This window comes from Scyliorhinus canicula, chromosome 2, assembly GCF_902713615.1.
Source record: "Scyliorhinus canicula chromosome 2, sScyCan1.1, whole genome shotgun sequence".
In the NCBI taxonomy this organism is placed as follows: domain Eukaryota; kingdom Metazoa; phylum Chordata; class Chondrichthyes; order Carcharhiniformes; family Scyliorhinidae; genus Scyliorhinus; species Scyliorhinus canicula.
In genome coordinates, this window is record NC_052147.1 from 4,589,755 (window position 1) to 4,610,031 (window position 20,277).

Consider the following 20,277-nt stretch of genomic DNA (forward strand, 5'->3'; position numbering starts at 1 on the left):
AGTCACTGTGGTAAGCAATACGGGGGCCAGCCTCTTGTTGAGCAAACTCCCACAAGAGCAATGTGATAAATGATCAGGTAATCTGGTTTGGTGACATTGATTGAGGAATAAATATTGACCAGGGTCTTGGGAATACCCCTGTTCTTCTTCAAAATACTGTCCCGGGATCTTTTACCTGAGATGGCAATTGGCACCTTGGTTCAATATCTTCTCAAAGACCACGCATTCAGTGGTGAAATTCTCCCTCTGCACAACACTGGAAGTGTCAGCCTGGAATATGTATACAAGGCTGATTAATTATTTGCAGACGGTGCTGAGCTGCACAGCGCCAGGGACCCGGGTCACTGTCTGTACAGGGTCTGCACGTTCTCCCTGTGTATGCGTGTGTTTCCTCCGGGTGCTCCGGTTTCCTCCCACAAGTCCCGAAAGACGTGCTGTTAGGTGAATTGGACATTCTGAATTCCCCCTCTGTGTACCCGAACAGGCGCCGGAGTGTGGCGACTAGGGGATTTTCACAGTAACTTCATTGCAGTGTTAATGTAAGCCTACTTGTGACAATAATAAAGATTATTATAATGATGTGAAAAGTAATGTTTATTTCATTTCAGCTGGAACAAGAACTCTCCAAAAAACTGGTGGATTTTGAAGGTAATTGAACATTCCTTCCTTCCTCTCTCTCCCTTACACATCAATGGCCCCCCCCCATCCCAATCACCCACCTCCAACTTTGAGGAGTTTTAACTTTGTAGCTGGTCATTAAGTGGTTAGTGGTTATAGTATGTATTTCAAGAAGAAAAATTATGTTGATATTTTGCAGGTGAAATAGCAAGTTACCAAGATGAGATTGAGACTGAGCTGGAGATCACTCGACCAAGGTATCGAGGAGCTTATGCTACATATGCTAAAGGAGGTTTGTACACGTAGCAACTTGCTCTTTTCTGGAGGTGGTGTGGAGAGATCATTTTCTATTAAAAGATTGGTGTACAAAATACTGTGAATATAGACAGCATTCCCTTACAGCCCTGTAGGAGGTAGAGTATCACGGCTCGTCCTAATCCTCCCTAACCCGATACCTACTCACAGAAAGCAGCCTTCAATATGAGACCACTAAGACTCGTTGCAACGTATCTGTCTGACTTTTGTTGGGTTGATGGGTCACTGGAAAGCAGTAATAAGGTCGGGGGGGTCAGTAATAGGCTCCGTGATTGACCTCCAGTGACATTGGTCTCAGGAAAGGGTAAATGCTGACAAATATTATGGACAAAGAGTCATCCAGACGCAAAACGTTAGCTCCCAGCAAAAGTGAATTGGGTACTCTTTTTAAAAAAAAAAAATGTTTTAAAAAAAAATAGAGTAACCAATTATTATTTTTTCCAATTAAGGGGCAATTTAGCGTAGCCAATCTACTACCTTGCACACCTTTGGGTTGCGGGGGTGAAACCCATGCAGACACGGGGAGAATGTGCAAACTCCACACAGACAGTGATCCAGAGCCGGGATCGAACCTGGGACCTCAGCGCCGTGATGCACCAGTGCTCACCACTGAGCCACCATGCTGCCCGTGACTACATTTAAAGCAGCAATTGATTCAGATGTTTCGGACAGACACATTATGGCAGGGACCAGAGACAATAATAATAATCTTTTTGTCACAGGTAGGCTTACATTAACACTGCAATGAAGTTACTGTGAAAATCCCCTCGTCGCCACACTGCGAGAATGTCCATTTCCTCTAACAAGCACGTCTTTCAAGACTTGTGGAAGGAAACCGGAGCACCCGGAGGAAGCCCACACAGACACGGGGAGAATGCGCAGACTCCACACAGACAGTGATCCAAGCCGGGAATCGAACCTGGGACCCTGGTGCTGTGAAGCAGCAGTGCTACCCACTGTGCTACCGTGCTGCCGAATGGCTTTGCTCGACCCGTTTTCAGTTGGAGGACACTTCTGCCCATTGAGAATTGAACGTTGAAACAAATCAAAGACGGTGGACGGATTGAGCAAGGTGAGGTATCGAACTAATTTATAAAGCTCGTCCACACCATAATGGCTGTAGCATCATCATTAGACCCACACTCTTTTCCCCCAACTCCCCTCGCAGCAATGCAATTTCCTGGGAAGGCTGGAGGAAATAAACGAGGTCCAATGAAGACCCTGAAGAATTTCCAGAAGAATTTCCAGGTGCCACTTTGTGCTTGAAAACTGAAACAAACATCTTCCAGCCTGTCGATCTCTTGAGAGAGGAGGGAGGGCGAAACAGGAAATATAAACAATGGAGTGGGGAGTAGCGTGTGTCGTGCTAAAGCCCATGGATAATCAAAAGGCAAAGCCTAGGGAGTCATCAACAGTAGGATTAAACCCTGTACTATGTGAGAGACACATCAGTTTAATTAAACTCCTCGATCATTTTGGAATGAAATATTCGAAATGCAAGAAAAATTAATTGAGCAGCACTCAACCTGTCTTTATCAATTTTTTTTTTGCTGTTGTGATTAAAACAGATTACCCATCCTTTCTCTTTGAGTTCTCTGCTTCATAGTATATCAGTTCCATAATCTTAATGGATGAAAGGAATATGCCTGTGTAACACCAAAAGTTTAATTAAAATTGTTTGACAGTCGCACGTTGCGGACAGACGAAGAGTTGAATGAGCAGCTGCTTGGAAAGAGGATATGAGGATCCCCCTTGGAGAGGCTGAGTCCAGTGTGCCGAGTGCTTTGTGTGGCTCCTGTTCAGTATCCCTAGTGCGACAGAGCAGTAGAGTATTCTTCAACGAACACTGCCTGTAAACTGAACCTGCCTCTTAAAGTGGCGTGCAGTGAAATCTATTGCAGTCGTTTTAACAGCGCTGTGAGACATTGATTTAATCCCCTCCCCTCCGACCAAACAACGGGCTGTTCTCTGAGCTGAGGCACTGATTGGCAGCAGGCTGTTTGATGAACAAAACTGAGCCTAAATCTGTCAATAGTATCGGGATCCAACCCCACCTTTGGAATTGCCTAACTGCGCATGGCCCAGGGCTCGGACAGACCGTGGGTTGTTTTTTGTGGATCACTTTCATATTGCTTGCCTTTACCCAGTGAGACACAAGAGGGTCATTTGTGTTCTCTCTTCTTTCCCAGTCCTCTCTGCTCCTTCCCAGACCAACCTGAGCGATTCACGACTTACAGTTATCGCTCCTATCTTTTATGAGGTTCATTATATAAATTGTGCACTGATATCTCAGGAGTATTTTTATTTTATTTTTGACCTATTTTGATTTTGACTGCATCAGCCTTTACTGAAAGCCAATGACACCAAAGACTGGACAAACGTCATGCAATTTCTATGGTTGATTGAGTGTCAATTTTTAGCTGATTGCGAACAAATAAAGGTCGTTTATATACAAGTTGTATATAAACTATCTAAACCCCTCAGTCGGATTCAATATTCAGACTGCAATCGAATCAAGGGGTTCGATGAGTTTATATTTCAAATGTCAGCTATCGGGGAGTGAGTTACAGGCTGAAATATAATCAAAGGATTTGGGTGGTTTATAAACTGAACAGCAGACACCCAGCTGTGAGTTACAGACTAGAATCGTTTTTTAAAATTTATGTATAGAGTGACATAATACCTGAAGCTGAGGTGTAGGCTGGAATCAATTGGGCAGTTTGGGTGTTTATATATACAGGAACATATACCCTTGAGTACGTTACAGACTGGAATCTAATCGAGGGGTTCGGGGTGGTTTATATATTGAATAACAGATACCCGGGAGTGAGTTACAGACTGGAATCTAATCGAGGGGTTCGGGGTGGTTTATATATAGAATAACAGATACCCGGGAGTGAGTTACAGACTGGAATCTAATCGAGGGGTTCGGGGTGGTTTATATATAGAATAACAGGTACCGGGGAGTGAGTTACAGACTGGAATCTAATCGAGGGGTTCAGGGTGGTTTATATATAGAATAACAGATACCCGGGAGTGAGTTACAGACTGGAGTCTAATCGAGGGGTTCGGGGTGGTTTATATATAGAATAACAGATACCCGGGAGTGAGTTACAGACTGGAATCTAATCGAGGGGTTCGGGGTGGTTTATATATAGAATAACAGATACCTGGGAGTGAGTTACAGACTGGAATCTAATCGAGGGGTTTGGGGTGGTTTATATATAGAATAACAGATACCCGGGAGTGAGTTACAGACTGGAATCTAATCGAGGGGTTTGGGGTGGTTATATATAGTATAACAGATACCCGGGAGTGGGTTACAGACTGGAATCTAATCGAGAGGTTGGGTGGTTTATATAGAGTAAGAGATATCCTACACTGAATTATAGACTCGTATCTAATCGAGGGGTTCGGGGTGGTTTATTGAGAGAATAACAAATACCCGGGAGTGAGTTCCAGACTCACTCCCATGTATCTGTCATTCTATATATAAACCACTCCAAACCTCCCGATTTCCTTTTCTTTAAATTTCTCCTTTCTTTAAATTTAGCGCACCCAATTCATTTTTTCCAATTAAGAGGCAATTTTAGAGTGGCCAATCCACCTAGTCTGCACATCTTTGGGTTGTGGGGATCATTTATAGAATTACAGTTACCCGGGAATGAATTAAAGTCTGTAATCTAATCGAGGGATTCGGAGTGATTTATGTATAGAATAACAGATACCCGGGAGAGAGTTACAGACTGGAATCTAATCGAGGGGTTCGGTGTGGTTTATATATAGAATAACAGATACCGGGGAGAGAGTTACAGACTGGAATCTAATCGAGGGGTACTGGGTGGTTTATATATAGAATAACAGATACCCGGGAGTGAGTTACAGACTGGAATCTAATCGAGGGGTTTGGGGTGGTTCATATATAGAATAACAGATACCCGGGAGTGAGTTACAGACTGGAATCTAATCGAGGGGTTCAGGGTGGTTTATATATAGAATAACAGATACCCGGGAGTGAGTTACAGACTGGAATGTAATCGAGGGGGTTGGGGTGGTTCATATATAGAATAACAGATACCTGGGAGTGAGTTACAGACTGGAATCTAATCAAGGGGTACAGGGTGCTTTATATATAGAATAACAGACATCCAGGAGTGAGTTACAGTTTGGAATCTATTTGAGGGATTCGGGGTGGTTTATATATTGAATGACAGATACGCGGGAGTGAGTTACAGTCTGGAATCTAATCGGGAGGTTTTAAGTGGTTTATATATAGAATGACAGATACCTGGGAGTGAGTTACAGTCTGGAATCTAATCGGGAGTTCGGGGTGGTTTTTATACAGAATAACAGATACCCAGGAGTGAGTTACAGACTGGAATCTGATCGAGAGGTTCAGGGTGATTTATATATCGAATAACAGATACCCGGGAGTGAGTTACAGACTGGAATCTAATCGAGGGTTTCGGTTGATTTATATATCGAATAACAGATACCTGGGAGTGAGTTACAGACTGGAATCTAATCGAGGGGTACAGGGTGCTTTATATATAGAATAACAGACATCCAGGAGTGAGTTACAGTTTGGAATCTATTTGAGGGATTCGGGGTGGTTTATATATTGAATGACAGATACGCGGGAGTGAGTTACAGTCTGGAATCTAATCGGGAGGTTTTAAGTGGTTTATAGAATGACAGATACCTAGGAGTGAGTTACAGTCTGGAATCTAATCGGGAGTTCGGGGTGGTTTTTATACAGAATAACAGATACCCAGGAGTGAGTTACAGACTGGAATCTAATCGAGAGGTTCGGGGTGATTTATATATCGAATAACAGATACCCGGGAGTGAGTTACAGACTGGAATCTAATCGAGGGGTTCGGTTGATTTATATATCGAATAACAGATACCCAGGCGTGAGTTACAGACTGGAATCTAATCGAGAGGTTCAGCGCCGGCCCTAGGGTTGCTGGCGCCCCGGGCAAGCTGAACTTCGGCGCCCTTCGGGGGGGGGGGGGCCGAGGGGGGAGGGGGGGGGCCCGAGGGGGGGGGGCGGGGGGGCGGGCGGAAGGGGCCGCCCTGGGGGAGGGCGGCCACCGCGCATGCGCTGGTTGGCACCGGCCCAACTGCGCATGCGCGGGACCCGAGTCTCTGGCGCCCCCTAGCACATGGCGCCCCGGGCGACTGCCCGAGTTGCCGGTACCTTGGGCCGGCCCTGGAGAGGTTTGAGAAAGTCATGCATTGTTGGTCTGAGGAATTGGATGATCTTCCCATGGGACTGCTGATGACACCACCGTAGTGGGGCGGATTTCAAACAATGACGAGACAGAGTACAGGAATGAGGTAGAGAATCTGGTGAACTGGTGCAACGACAATAATCTCTCCCTCAATGTCAACAAAATGAAGGAGATTGTCACCGACTTCATGAAGTGGAGTGGAGAACATGCCCCTGTCTACATCAATAGGAACAAAGTAGGATGAGTCGAGAGCTTCAAGGTTTTAGGTGTACAGATCACCAACAGCTGGTCCTGGTCTCCCCTTGCCGACATTATAGTTAAGAAAGCCCACCAACGACTCTACTTTCTCAGAAGACCAAGGAAATTTGGCATGTCAGCTACGACCCTCACCAACATCTACAGATGCACCATAGAAAGCATTCTTTCTGGTTGTATCATAGCTTGGTATGGAGCCTGCTCTGCCCAAGACAGATACCCGGGAGTGAGTTGGACTCTAATTAATGGGTTGATATGAATAAAAACCCGAAAGAACAATTAAACCGTCTTGTAAATTTAGGAGCAGTGATGGTGAGACTGCCTCTGAATCGCTGGCTGTTTGAGCATTGTGCTTTCTTGGGTCCTTGCATCCGAGGGGTGCATATCACCAACAATCAGTCCTGGTCCACCCACATTGCGGCTACGTCTAAGAAAGCACAACAGAGTCTATACTTCCTCAGGAAACAAAGGAAATTCGGCATGTTCACATTGACTCTTAACAATGTTTACAGATGCACCATAGAGGCTGGTTTAGCACAGGGCTAAATCGCTGGCTTTGAAAGCAAACCAAGGCAGGCCAGCAGCACGGTTCGATTCCCATATCAGCCTCCCCGAACAGGTGCCGGAATGTGGCGACTAGGGGCTTTTCACAGTAACTTCATTTGAAGCCTACTCGTTTTCATTTCATTTCAATTCAAAAGCGATTTTCATTTCATTTCATTTCATTAGACAGCATCCTATCTGGCTGCTTCACAGCCTGGTATGACAACTACTCGGCCCAAGAAACTTCAGAGTCGTGAACACAGCCCAGTCCACCACACAAACTCACCTCCCCTCCTTTGACTCTGTTCACACCTCCTGCTCCCTTGGGAAAGCGGGCAGCATAATCAAAGACTCCTCCCACCTAAGTTATTCACTCTTCTAACCTCTACCATTGGGTAGGAGATACAAAAGTCTGAGAACACGCACTGACAGATTCAAAATCAGCTTCTTCCCCGCTGTTACCAGAATCCTGGATGACCCTCTTATGGACTGAACTGATCTCTCCACGCATCTTCTTTACTGTTGTGGCACTCCATATGCTTCACCTGATATCTGTGCATTTACATTGTATATCTATCGTGTGTCCTATGCTTTTCGTATGGGAAACGATCTGTCTGGACTGTTCGCAGAACAGTACCTTTCACTGTACCTCTGTACACGTGACAAATCTAAATCTAATCAAATCAAATGTTTTTTTGCTTTACTGTGTTCCAGATGCTCTGGATGACGGAGCCTCCGTAACCTCCAGTGGATTAGGTGAGGAAGAAGGGGAGGATGAAGAGCTGGCAGCAGTCGCAAACCATCTCAACAAGGACTTTTGTGATGATTTCTTGAATGAAGAGCAGCCAAAGGACAATGACAAAACCGAGGAGAAGAAGGAATTGGAACCTCCGCCCAAACCCCCCAACATCTCCTCACTGTTGGGACCCCTCCCCACAGCTGCGAGCCTTGGCCTGAAGGAGTCCATCGAAGAGTGTATCGCAGCTGATGAACCCGAGTCAAGTAAGTGTGCTTGCTTTTCCTGACTCTACAATGCAACAAGACGGTGTTGTCTGTAAATTTGTGTCTGTTAGCATGGATTGAGGATTAGCCAACTGATAGAAGACAGAGGAGAGGTTGAGTAAGATGGGCCTGTAGAAGAATGACAGGCGATTGATACAAAATGGGATTCTTCGGGGGTTTGACAGGGTAAATGCTGAGAGGATGTTTCCTCTTGTGGGAGAGCCTTGAACCAGAGGTCATGATCCCAGAGTAAGGGGTCGCCCATTTAAGACAGGGCGGTACCACAGTGGTTAGCACTCTTTCTCCACAGCTCCAGGGTCCCAGGTTCGATTCCCAGCTTGGGTTACTGTCTGTGCGTTCTCTCCATGTCTACGTGGGTTTCCTCCCACAGTCCAAAGATATGCAGGTCAGGTGGATTGGCCATGCTAAATTGCCCTTAGTGTCCAAAAAAAAAGGTTAGGTGGGGTTACTGGGTTACGGGGATAGGGTGGAGGCGTGGGGTTAAGTGGGGTGCTCTTTCCAGAGGCCGGTGCAGACTCGATGTGCCGAGTGGCCTCCTTCTGCACTGTAAATACTAAATTCTATGACCGAGATGAGGAGGAATTTCTTCTGTCAGTGGGCAGTGAATCTGTGGAATTCTTTACAACAGAGCTGTAGAGACTGGGTCGTTAAGTATGTTCAAGGCAGGGCAGCACGGTGGCCTAGTGGTTAGCACAACCGCCTCACGGCGCTGAGGTCCCAGGTTCGATCCCGGCTCTGGGTCACTGTCCGTGTGGAGTTTGCACATTCTCCCCGTGTCTGCATGGGTTTCACCCCCACAACCCAAAGGTGTGCAAGGTAGTAGATTGGCCACGCTAAATTGCCCCTTAATTGGAAAAAATAATAATTGGGGGGGGGTTGGTTATATTGTTTTGTTCTTGTTGAAACCTGATGTTTAAAATTGTTAAAATTATAAATGCCTTAATAAAAAAATTTCCAAAAAAAAGTTTGTTCAAGGCATAGATTGACAGATTTCAATCAGTGAGGGAATCGAGGGTTATGGGGATAAGGTGGGAAATAGGCTTGAGGATTACATCAGATTAGCTATGATCTCACTGAATGGTGGGGCGGACTCGATGGGCCGAATGGCCTCCTTCTGCTCCGACGTCTTATGGTCTTGCATGGTGACTTGTGCAAGAAAATGTAACAGAGGATTTTGAGCCGTAACAAACCCTTCGTCCCTGCACTATGTGGCTGAACTAGCAAAGCTGAAGTCTGTGCTCTGCACCAGGGCTCCAATGCCATACTCCCCTTTTATTAGTTGTTTAAAAATGAGAATTAAGTGATTGTTGTGATTCCTGCACTCTTCCGATTCTGGCTCCTTGCACACCAGATCTTAATCGCTCCACCATTAGCAGCCATGTTATCAGCTGCCCCACGCTCTGGAATTCCCTCTCTAAACCTTCTGCTTCACTTTCCTCCTTTGATAAACCTATGCTTGTGTGTTTCTACTATCACCCCATGTGACTGGGCAGAGATCAAGGCAGAGATTACCTTTAGTGATATTCATGGGCATTTGATCTAGTGGTGGATCCCCTGAAGTGTTTGTGCAATGTTTGTCTCTAATTTATTTTAGGAGGTGTTAGCCTGTAGGTTGTAAATGGCCCAATGCCTCCAAGTAGAAGAATGGAGGAGTGTTGTGGTTTCTTGCTGAAATCTCCAACGCCTCTTCCTAAATTGTAATATATTCTGTGTATCTGTTGGTCGACATGTGGAGGAAAGTAAAAGTGGGTCAACATTGTGTTTCTGTTGCGTTTACCAGTTTGGAGCGTGGAGAGGGTTTGTATATTTATCTGTATCTTTATCGATGTTCATGTACACATACATATTTGCACACATCCATACATAGTATTGCAGCAGTAATATAAAAGATGGAAGATTCAACTTCATGTTGGTAGAATTTATGTAAGTCTCCTTTATCATGTGTGAGATGTACATTGGGTATTAGCAGGGGCTAATCGAGGGCCCCACTCTCCTGCAATTCACATACATCCCGATTGATTGGGAGAGGGTGGTGTCGTGGTAATGTCACTGGACAATCCAGAGGCTCTGGCTATTGCCCTGGGTCATAGGTTCAGATCCCACCACCGTAGCTGGTGAAATTAATACATCTGCAATCAGTAATGGTAACCATAACAACTGTTAAAAGATATTCTGTGTAGTTTGGTAGGTCTCATAATGAGGTTCTGAGTGTTGTATAGTTTAACAGTAAGTGTTCACTAACTACTTGTCACTATATACATATGTGATCTAAGATAGGAGCTGTCTCCCAAGATGGGAGCTAGTGCCAGGCTTGCCCCTACACATGTTTCTGTCCAGTATAATTCCATCACAGTGTGGGTGGTACCCAGTCCCATGGTAACCCTTTATAGCCAGGCCCTTGCTATCAGTGATCTTTATAATAATCTATTTAGTTCACTAGCATCCTTTTGGGATGGAAATCTGCTTTCAGTGGGCGAGACAACTGGTTTGTGATGCAGAACAAAGCCAGCAGAGCACGGGTTCAATTCCCGTACCAGCTTACCCGAACATGCGCCGGAATATGGCGACAAGGGGCTTTTCACAGTAACTTCATACTTGTGACAATAAAAGATTATTATTATTACATGTGGCTCCAGACTGACAGCAAGTGAATGTTTGCGGATGTTTCCGAAGGATCTCCCCATTCGATTGTAACATGAGAGTTTCCAAGCTCCACCCCCAAAAACACACACATTAAAATCTTCTCTCATAATTATGCTTCCCTTAGTGGTTTGCGTTCCGAAATCCAGACCAGGTTTTCCAAATGACATTTTTAAACAAAGCTTCCGCTCTACTTTTACGAGCAAATTAGTCCAGCAAGAACCTTATTTTTTGTTTTATAAATTTAGAGTACGCAATTCGGTTTTTCTAAATAAGGGACAATTTAGCGTGGCCAATCCACCTATCCTGCACATCTTTGGAATGTGGGGGCGAAACCCACACAGACACGGGGAGAATGTGCAAACTCCACACGGGACAGTGACCTGGGGCCGGGATCGAACCTGGGATCCTGGCGCCGTGAGACAGCAATGCTAACCACTGCGCCACCGTGCTGCCCCTCCACAAACTTAACTACAGGTTTCCCCTTCTAGGCACAGAAGCATTAAATTAAACACACTTAAACCTATACCTTATTTCTGATGTTTACCAATATAAATCCCTCAAAACTCCCTTTGTTTTCACAGTGGTGGACTGTTTTATTTACATTTTTCCAATTTAGGGGCAATTTAGCAAGGCCTACTCCACACGGACAGTGACCCGGGCCGGGATTGAAACCGGTCCTCGGCGGCGTGAGACAGCAGTGCTAACCACTGTGCCACCGTGTCACCCAACAATGATGGACTCTTAACTGTCCTGTGAATTGAGCAAGCAAACCACTCCAAGGCAATTGGCGACGGGCAACAAACACTGGCCTTACCAATGCTGCCCACAACCCATGAAAGAATAAAGAAATAATGGGTGGGATTCTCCAACACCCCGCCAGGTCGGAGAATCGCCGGGGGGCGGCGTGAATCCCGCCCTCGCCGGCCGGCAAATTCTCCGTTGCCGGAGATTCGCCGAGGGCGGGAATCGCGCCCCCCCCCCCCCCCCCCCCCCCCGGCGATTCTCCGACCCGCAATGGGCTGAAGTCCCGCCCGTTCTATGCAGGTCCCGCTGGCGTAAATTAGACTAGGTACCTTACTGGCGGGACCTGGCGGCGCGGGCAGGCTCCGGTGTCCTGGGGGGGGGGCGCGGGGCGATCTGGCCCTGGGGGGGTGCCCCACGATGGTCTGGCCCGCGATCGGGGCCCACCGATCCACAGGCGGGCCTGTGCCATGGGGGCACTCTTTTCCTATGCGCTGGCCGTGTGTTTCTCCGCGATGGCCGGTGCGAAGGTGAACCCCCCCCCCCCTCCCCTGCGCGGGGATGACGTCAGCAGCTGCTGACGCTCCTGCACATGCACGGCGCCAAAGGCCTTCCACGCTGGCCGGCGGGACACAAACCACTCCAGCGCCAGCCTAGCCCCTCCGCACCTTTGTGGCGGTCCGACGCCGGAGTGGTTCGCGCCACTCCGTCCCGCCGGGACCCCCCAGCCCCGCCAGGTACGGGAGAATCCCGCCCAATAATCTTTATTGTCACAAGTAAGCTTACATTAACACTGCAATGAAGTTACTGTGAAAAGCCCCGAGTTGCCACATTCCGGCGTCTGTTCGGGTACACAGAGGGAGAATTCAGAATGTCCAATTCACGTAACAGCACGTCTTTCGGGACTTGTGGGAGGGAACCGGGGCACCCGGAGGAAACCCATGCAGACACAGGGAGAACGTGCAGACTCCCCACAGAGAGTGACCCAAGCCGGAATCGAACCCAGGTCCCTGGCGCTGTGAAGCATCAGTGCTAACCGCTGTGCTACCGTGCTGCCCATATTGAGTCAAACATTGCCTATATCCAGCAAGGAGTATCTACTTTATTTATTAAATGTTCATCGATGGAAAAATGGGTGAGAATTTAAAGGCAGTGAGTGATCTTCAGAATCTTTTCATTTCCAATTCTGCACTTCCAGCTAACGGGCGTGTGCCCATCCTTCCGTCACCTCGATGAGACCTGTGACCACTCCCAGTATCAATTTTAATCTGTGGAGCTGGAGGTTCTGTTGAGGTTGCAAACAGCTGAACTGAAGATGAATGTTTTGAGCGTTGTCATGGCTGCCTGTGTTGTGATCCAGCTGCAATGCCCGAGGGCACCCTCGTCTCTGTTGTGGCCGTCTGAGAGAAACAGCTCAATATCTTACTTTTTTAAAAATACATTTAGAGTACCCAACTTTTGTTTTCTTTTCCAATTAAGGGGCAATTTAGCGTGGCCAATCCACCTAACTGCACAACTTTTGGGTTGTGGGGGTGAAACCCACGCAGACATGGGGAGAATGTGCAAACTTCACACGGACAGTGACCCAGGGCCGGGATTCGAGCCCGGGTCCTGAGCGCCGCAGGCCCAGTGCTAACCATTGCGCCACATGCCGCCCTGCAATATCTCACTTAAACTGTGCTGAAGTCATTAGCTTTAATTCACCCTTCACAACCCTGCAGTCCTTTACCTCCGTGTTTCCTTCATTCAGGGGGAGGAGGGCGACCATGTGGTGGTAATGTCACTAGGCTGGTAATACAGAGCCCAGGCTAGTGTTCTGGAGGTGTGGGTTCAAATCTCACCACGGCAATGGTGGAATTATGATCGATTGTCATAAAAACCTACCTGGTTCTGATTTAGGAAAGGAAATCTGTCATCCGTACCCAGCCTGGCTACATGTGGCTCCAGATCCACAGCATTGTGGTTGACTCTGAATTGCCCCTGAAATTGCTGTACAACAAATTAGGGGGCAGCAGGGTAGCATGGTGGTTAGCATAAATGCTTCAGAGCTCCAGGGTCCCAGGTTCGATTCCCGGCTGGGTCACTGTCTGTGCGGAGTCTGCACGTCCTCCCCCTGTGTGCGTGGGTTTCCTCCGGGTGCTCCGGTTTCCTCCCACAGTCCAAAGATGTGCGGGTTAGGTGGATTGGCCATGCTAAATTGCCCGTAGTGTCCTAATAAAAGTAAGGTTAATGGGGATGTTGTTGGGTTACGGGTATAGGGTGGATACGTGGGTTTGAGTAGGGTGATCATGGCTCGGCACAACATTGAGGGCTGAAGGGCCTGTTCTGTGCTGTACTGTTCTATGTTCTATGTTCTAAATACTGACCACATCCTGCGATGGAAAAAATAATGTTAAAGGTATCACGCATGGCTCAGAGGGTAAGACCCCCTCATTAAGACAGTTGGTCATGTGTTCAAGGTATTTGAGCCAGGTTGACACCCTTATTGCAGCACTGAGAGAGCACTGGATGGTCGGAGAGTCCACCTTTCAGATGTGTGTTAAACCTTTCGGGTGTCTGTGAAAGATCCCAAGACTAACATTTCAAACGGGGGAGTTCTCAGGGTGTCCTAACCAATATTTCTTCCTCAACCAACCTGATGGAAAAGCAGGATTACCTGGTCCTTTAGCATCTTGTTGTTTGTGGGAGCTTGCTGTGCACAAATTTGCTGCAGCGGTTCCTACATTTTGGCTTGACTGCTGTTTGAAAAGTACTTCATTGGATGTCGAATGCTATGGGGTGTCCCTAGGTCATAAAAGGCGCTATATAAATGCAAGTTTGTTCTTTCTAAAAGCTTAGTGGGGGCAATTTTGAACCCATATTAGTGGAACTTGGGATTACTGACATAAAATCCGGAGGGAATCAGGAAACACGGTTCTCGCCGGAGATATCGCTTTCCCAGTTTTCTATACCCCTCGCCAGTGATGTCATTTGAACCTCATTTTAATGGTTTTGGATGCATTTTTATACAATAAGCCAGCTCCCCTCTCTGAATATTGAAACATCGCCAATGTGACGTCACGTCAGGTTTAGAAAAACAAAACTTGGCCAAGAGGATCCCTCGGGGGCACAAAGGTTAATATATAGGCGCTGGGGGGAGAGAGCCATGCCCAGGCAGTGCCCTGGCACAGGTTGGCATAGTGGGCTCCTCTTGCGTGTGTTGGGGAGGGCTGATGTCTGTAAGGGGACGGAAGATTGCTGCCGGTCACCCCGATGCCTGCAAGGGAATCGCCTGATATCGGCCAGGGCGGGGGGTGAGAGAAGGTTGCTGTTGCCTGCGTAGGGGGGCGTGGCATTGTTGAGGGTGGGGGGTCAGGCGGGAGAGCCCCATCACCTCTGCTGTTGTGGGGGGCTTGATGGCCCACGATGCTTGTGCAGGAGAGTCCTAACATTTATATGAGGGTTGCGCTGGGGGGGGGGGGGGGGGGGGGCTGCGTTCAGTTTGTTTGCTGATCGGGACGTGATTTAAAGATCGCGCCACAATCTCTGTGGAGCTGGCCACAGAATCGGGTGACAAGAAACCATCTTAATTTTATGGCAGGAAAAGGTGTACACTGACGTCTCCCATTGTCACAGCTCAGTGAATGACTGGATGCGAATGTGGATGAAAGCCTGAGGAAGTGGAGATTTAAGCTGCTCCCAGGCACCTTGCAGAGTGGTTAAAGCTGACATCATTGCTGCTGTCCCATTCTGTGTGATGGCTGTGGGTAGTGATGGGGGATTGAGAACACAATCTGGCTTTATGCTCTGCTGGCTTCGATGGGAAACACCTGGAGCAGCAGCGCCTGCGCCAGTCGTGTAGGGGTAAACCTGCTCCCTTCTGCTTTAATCTTTCTGTGAAATGCTCACTGTTGGCTGTTTCTGAACACAGAGAGAAAGGGGCACAGGTACATGCGGAGGTCGTTCAGCCCCTTGAGCCTGTTCTGCCTGGCCACACAGCCGTGAGCTGACCATCAGCTTCACCTTTTCCGCCTGCTCCCCAATCCCTCCATTCCCTGAGAGTCCAAAAACCTGTCTATCCCAATCTTAAATATATTAAACCTTGGAACATCTGCACCCTCTGGGTTGGAGAATTCCAAAAATTCACAATCCTTTGAGTGAAGAGATTTCTCCCCATCCCAGTCCTAAATGACTACCTTTATCCTGAGGCTGTGCCCACATGTCCGAGCTCCCTCAGCCCCTCACTGCCTACCCTCCAGCCCCTTCAGAATGTTTTATGTTTCAGTACCCGCTTTGATTCCATAACCCTTTACCCAACAGGAATGATCATTCTGAGCAGGCCATCCCACTGGCTTCATGTGTAAAGAGGCTGCCTGAAGTGATACTGGGCTACGCAGATGAGGACAGTCCCAAGTCTGATCCCTGAGCTCATCGTTGACTTCTGCGGCGACGAGGTCCCAGGTTCGAATCCCAGCCCTGGGTCTCTGTCCGTGTGGAGTTTGCACATTCTGCCCAAGTTTGCGTGGGTTTCACCCTCACAACCCAAAGATGTGCAGGGTAGGTGGATTGGCCACGCTAAATTGCCCCTTAATTAGGAAATAATTGGGTACTCTACTGATCATTGACCTCAGTTTAACAGCAGTTGAGATCATTTTTTTTTATCTTCGCACCTTTGGGATAAGGAAGAGGGAGCAAAAGAAGAAAGATAGTACATTGCCTAATTATACAAAATAGTGTAAAATTATAAAAAACAGGCCCCTTGTGCCTGTGCCAAATCTTTGAAAAAGCAATTAATCCCACTCTCCTCCATAACACTGCATATTCCTCCTTTTTAAGAATTAATCCAAGTCACTGTCGACACCCTTTCAGGCAAATTATCTCCAAAGTACTTCACGCAACATGAACTGCAAACCATGCCATGTAGGAAAATGCTGTTACTACTTTGCACACAGCAGGATCCCATGAACTACGAATCCTAATCCTATGTCTCTTGGTGGAAGGTTAATGAATATCGAGTGGGGTGAAACAAAATGAAAGTCGCCACAGTCCCAGAGGTTCATAGGGCTGCTCTCTCTTTGAAGGAGATCTGGCTGGTGGTGATTGAACCCGAGGGTCACCACACCTCAAGCGAGGGGCAAAATTGAGAAGGCGGGGCCTTTGTGGATAACCTCAGCCAGTACGGGAATCGAACCTGTGGTGTTGCCATCGCTTTGCATCGCGGACCAGTCCATCCAGCCAACCGCCATTCGGGGGTCAGCTGTGATGCCCATCCAGCTGACACACATTATGGCCACATGGAGGCCACTTGGGTGAGGAGTTACAGAGCTGCTTGTGTCGATGGAAGCTGGGGCATTCCTGGGGAGATCAGCACGGGACCAAACAAGTATACTGTGTACAGCAAAGTCAACAGTGATGGGGGAAACACCACAATGTGGAAAACAGGAACCTTGGTGAAGGGATCAGATACCAAGGGAGCAAATTAAAAATAAGGAGGTTAGGAGCAAACCAGAAGTCACCCAAAGGATAAAGCATTTTTTGAATAAATTACCAGGGAAGCGAACAATATAAATGGGGTCAAAAGATAATTAGTTGAGGTTCAGCACTTTTCCCAATAGTGCTGTGAGCTTATACGTTCAACTGATCCAGCCATCTCAGGATGGTTGGTAGCAAAGATGTTAGAATTAACCTCGGATTTGCCAAGTTAATGAGGGAGAAGAGGGGAAAAGGCAGTCCCGATTCCTGTTGCAAAACCCCCTACGGTTAAACCACCTGCAAAAATTCATCAAGTTCCCTCGAAGAGGGCAACCAGTGCTTCTACTGACATCAAGTCCTAGAAAAGATTCCACTTCTCATGCTCAAACCTCTCCATGGCCTTGTCTCTCCCCATGTTCACAGTAACCCCCGCCAGCCCTACAAGCCCCGCCCTGCAGATTTCTGGCTTTTTGCTCGTCTGCAGTTTCCACGGCTGCAACCCTCGTGGCGATGGCTTCAACTGCTGGGGCCCCAAATTCTGGACTTTTAAAATCCAATGAATCCCTACTCTCCAACTCGCTGTCTCCTTTGAGACACTCTGAATAATCCTGCCCTCTTTAACTATGTTTTGGTCACCTGCCCCAATATCGCTTTGGGTGGCTCGTTATTGGACTTTTGTCTGATAACGCTCTTGTAAAGTGCCTTGCGATGTTTTATTAAGATGCTATATAAATGCCAATTCTTGTTACTCAAGATGGATAAAATTGTGAAGACTCCCACAGAGTCGAGGGCAAATTATTGACATGGTTAGGAAATTGGTTGAGTGATTGGCAAAGAGTGGAGATAATAAGAGGGCAGCACGGTAGCATTGTGGATAGCACAATTGCTTCTCAGCTCCAAGGTCCCAGGTTCGATTCCAGTTTGGGTCACTGTCTGTGCGGAGTCTGCACATCCTCCCCGTGTGTGCGTGGGTTTCCTCCGGGTGCTCCGGTTTCCTCCCACAGTCCAAAGATGTGCAGGTTAGGTGGATTGGCCATGCTAAATTGCCCTTTGTGTTCAAAATTGCTCTGTGTGTTGGGTGGGGTTACTGGGTTATGGGGATAGGGTGGAGGTGTTGACCTTGGGTAGGGTGCTCTTTCCAAGAGCTGGTGCAGACTCGATGGGCCGAGTGGCCTCCTGCACTGTAAATTCTATGTAAATTCTATGATAATGAGTAAATTGGTGGGTTGTGGCCAGTGGTTTACCACAGGGATCTGTACTGTGGCGTCAATTATTCACATTATTCATTAATGACTTGGATGATGGCATGGAAAGCTGTATATCCAAATTTGTTGATGAAACAAAGTTAGATGGCATTGTCAATAGACAACAGCATAGAATTGGAGGAGATATTGACAGGCTAGGTGAAAGGTCAAAACTGTGGCAGGTGGAATTAAATGTAAACAAGTGTGAGGTTATCCATTTTGGACCAAAAATGGACAGAGCAGAGAGACTACTTTCTTAATGGAAAGAGGTTAGGTACTGTGCATGACCAAAGAGACCTAGGGGTTCAGGTGCATAGATCCTTAAAATGCCACGAACAAGTGCAGAAAATAATCAAGAATACAAATGGAATGCTAACCTTTATATCTAGGGGATTGGAAGATAAAGACACAGGGGTTATGCTGCAGTTTTACAAAACCCTGGTTAGACCCCACTTGGAGTCACTGGGAGCAGTTCTGGGCACCACACCTTAGCAAGGGTATTTTGGCCTTGGAGGGAGGGCAGCGTAGGTTTACACAAATGATACCTGGATTATAGGGGTTGAATTACAAGGAGAGATTGGACAAATTTGGCCTGTTTCCACTAGAATTTAGAAGGTTAAAGGGTGATCTGATCGAATTATTGAAGCTATTAACAGGGAAAGACAGGGTCAATAAGGGTAAACTATTTCACTGGTTGGAGCCAGTCCGTTCAGGAGAGATATTCGGAAGAACTTCTTCACTCAAAGGGTGGTAGAGGATTGGAAGTCTCTCCCACAAACCGCAGTTGAAGCTCGATTGGTTGTTAAATTTAAATCTGAGACAGATAGATTTTTGTTAAGCAAAGATATTCAGATATATGGCCCAAAAGCAGGTGTATGGAGTTAGGTCACAGGTCAGCCGTGATCTCATTGAATGGAGGGGCAGGCTCGAGGGGCATTCCGATATTCCTAAAGGGATTGGCAGAGATGGGATTAAGAAATCGAGTGGCTAAGTGAGGTTGACAGCACCCTGAAAGAACCAGTCTCCTTGATTCTAATGCTCTTTCTCTCCCTATTCCACACTTAAAATTGATGCCAACCTGTGAGAGGTGCCAATGGTCTGGTAATTTACTAACACTAATAGCCAGCAGCTGCTGGCATGGCACAGAATTACATTGCCACTCCCAGAATTACATTGCCACTCCCAGAGTTACATTGCCACTCCCAGAATTACATTGCCACACCCAGAATTACATTGCCACTCCCAGAGTTACATTGCCACACCCAGAATTACATTGCCACCCCCAGAATTACATTGCCACACCCAGAGTTACATTGCCACACCCAGAGTTACATTGCCACACCCAGAGTTACATTGCCACACCCAGAATTACATTGCCACACCCAGAGTTACATTGCCACACCCAGAATTACATTGCCACACCCAGAATTACATTGCCACACCCAGAATTACATTGCCGCTCCCAGAATTACATTGCCACCCCCAGAATTACATTGCCACCCCCAGAGTTACATTGCCACCCCCAGAATTACATTGCCGCTCCCAGAATTACATTGCCACACCCAGAATTACATTGCCACACCCAGAATTACATTGCCACTCCCAGAATTACATTGCCACACCCAGAATTACATTGCCACACCCAGAATTACATTGCCACACCCAGAATTACATTGCCACTCCCAGAATTACATTGCCACCCCCAGAATTACATTGCCACTCCCAGAATTACATTGCCACCCCCAGAGTTACATCGCCACTCCCAGAATTACATCGCCACACCCAGAATTACATTGCCACTTCCAGAATTACATTGCCGCTCCCAGAATTACATTGCCACACCCAGAGTTACATTGCCACACCCAGAATTACAGTGCCACACCCAGAGTTACATTGCCACGCCCAGAATTACATTGCCACGCCCAGAATTACATTGCCACGCCCAGAATTACATTGCCACTCTCAGAATTACATTGCCACGCCCAGAATTACATTGCCACTCCCAGAATTACAGTGCCACACCCAGAGTTACATTGCCACGCCCAGAATTACATTGCCACGCCCAGAATTACATTGCCACGCCCAGAATTACATTGCCACTCCCAGAATTACATTGCCACACCCAGAATTACATTGCCACTCCCAGAATTACATTGCCACCCCCAGAATTACATTGCTACCCCCAGAATTACATTGCCACACCCAGA

General features: G+C 47.2%; 1 protein-coding gene across 4 annotated transcripts in view; it reads left to right on the top strand.

Moving 5' to 3' along the window:
* The window catches only part of brf1b (BRF1 RNA polymerase III transcription initiation factor subunit b), a 458,569-nt gene that overhangs the window by 269,490 nt on the left and 168,802 nt on the right, over positions 1 to 20,277 (top strand). For all 4 annotated transcript variants that reach the window (XR_005463757.1, XM_038822063.1, XM_038822086.1 and 1 more), the window contains 3 exons: positions 609 to 648; positions 818 to 910; positions 7,683 to 7,970. Coding sequence is in view for 3 of the 4 variants with exons in the window: in XM_038822063.1 (XP_038677991.1) it covers positions 609 to 648; positions 818 to 910; positions 7,683 to 7,970 (421 nt within the window). In the remaining variant the exon portion in view is untranslated. The remainder of the gene's footprint in view (positions 1 to 608; positions 649 to 817; positions 911 to 7,682; positions 7,971 to 20,277) is intronic.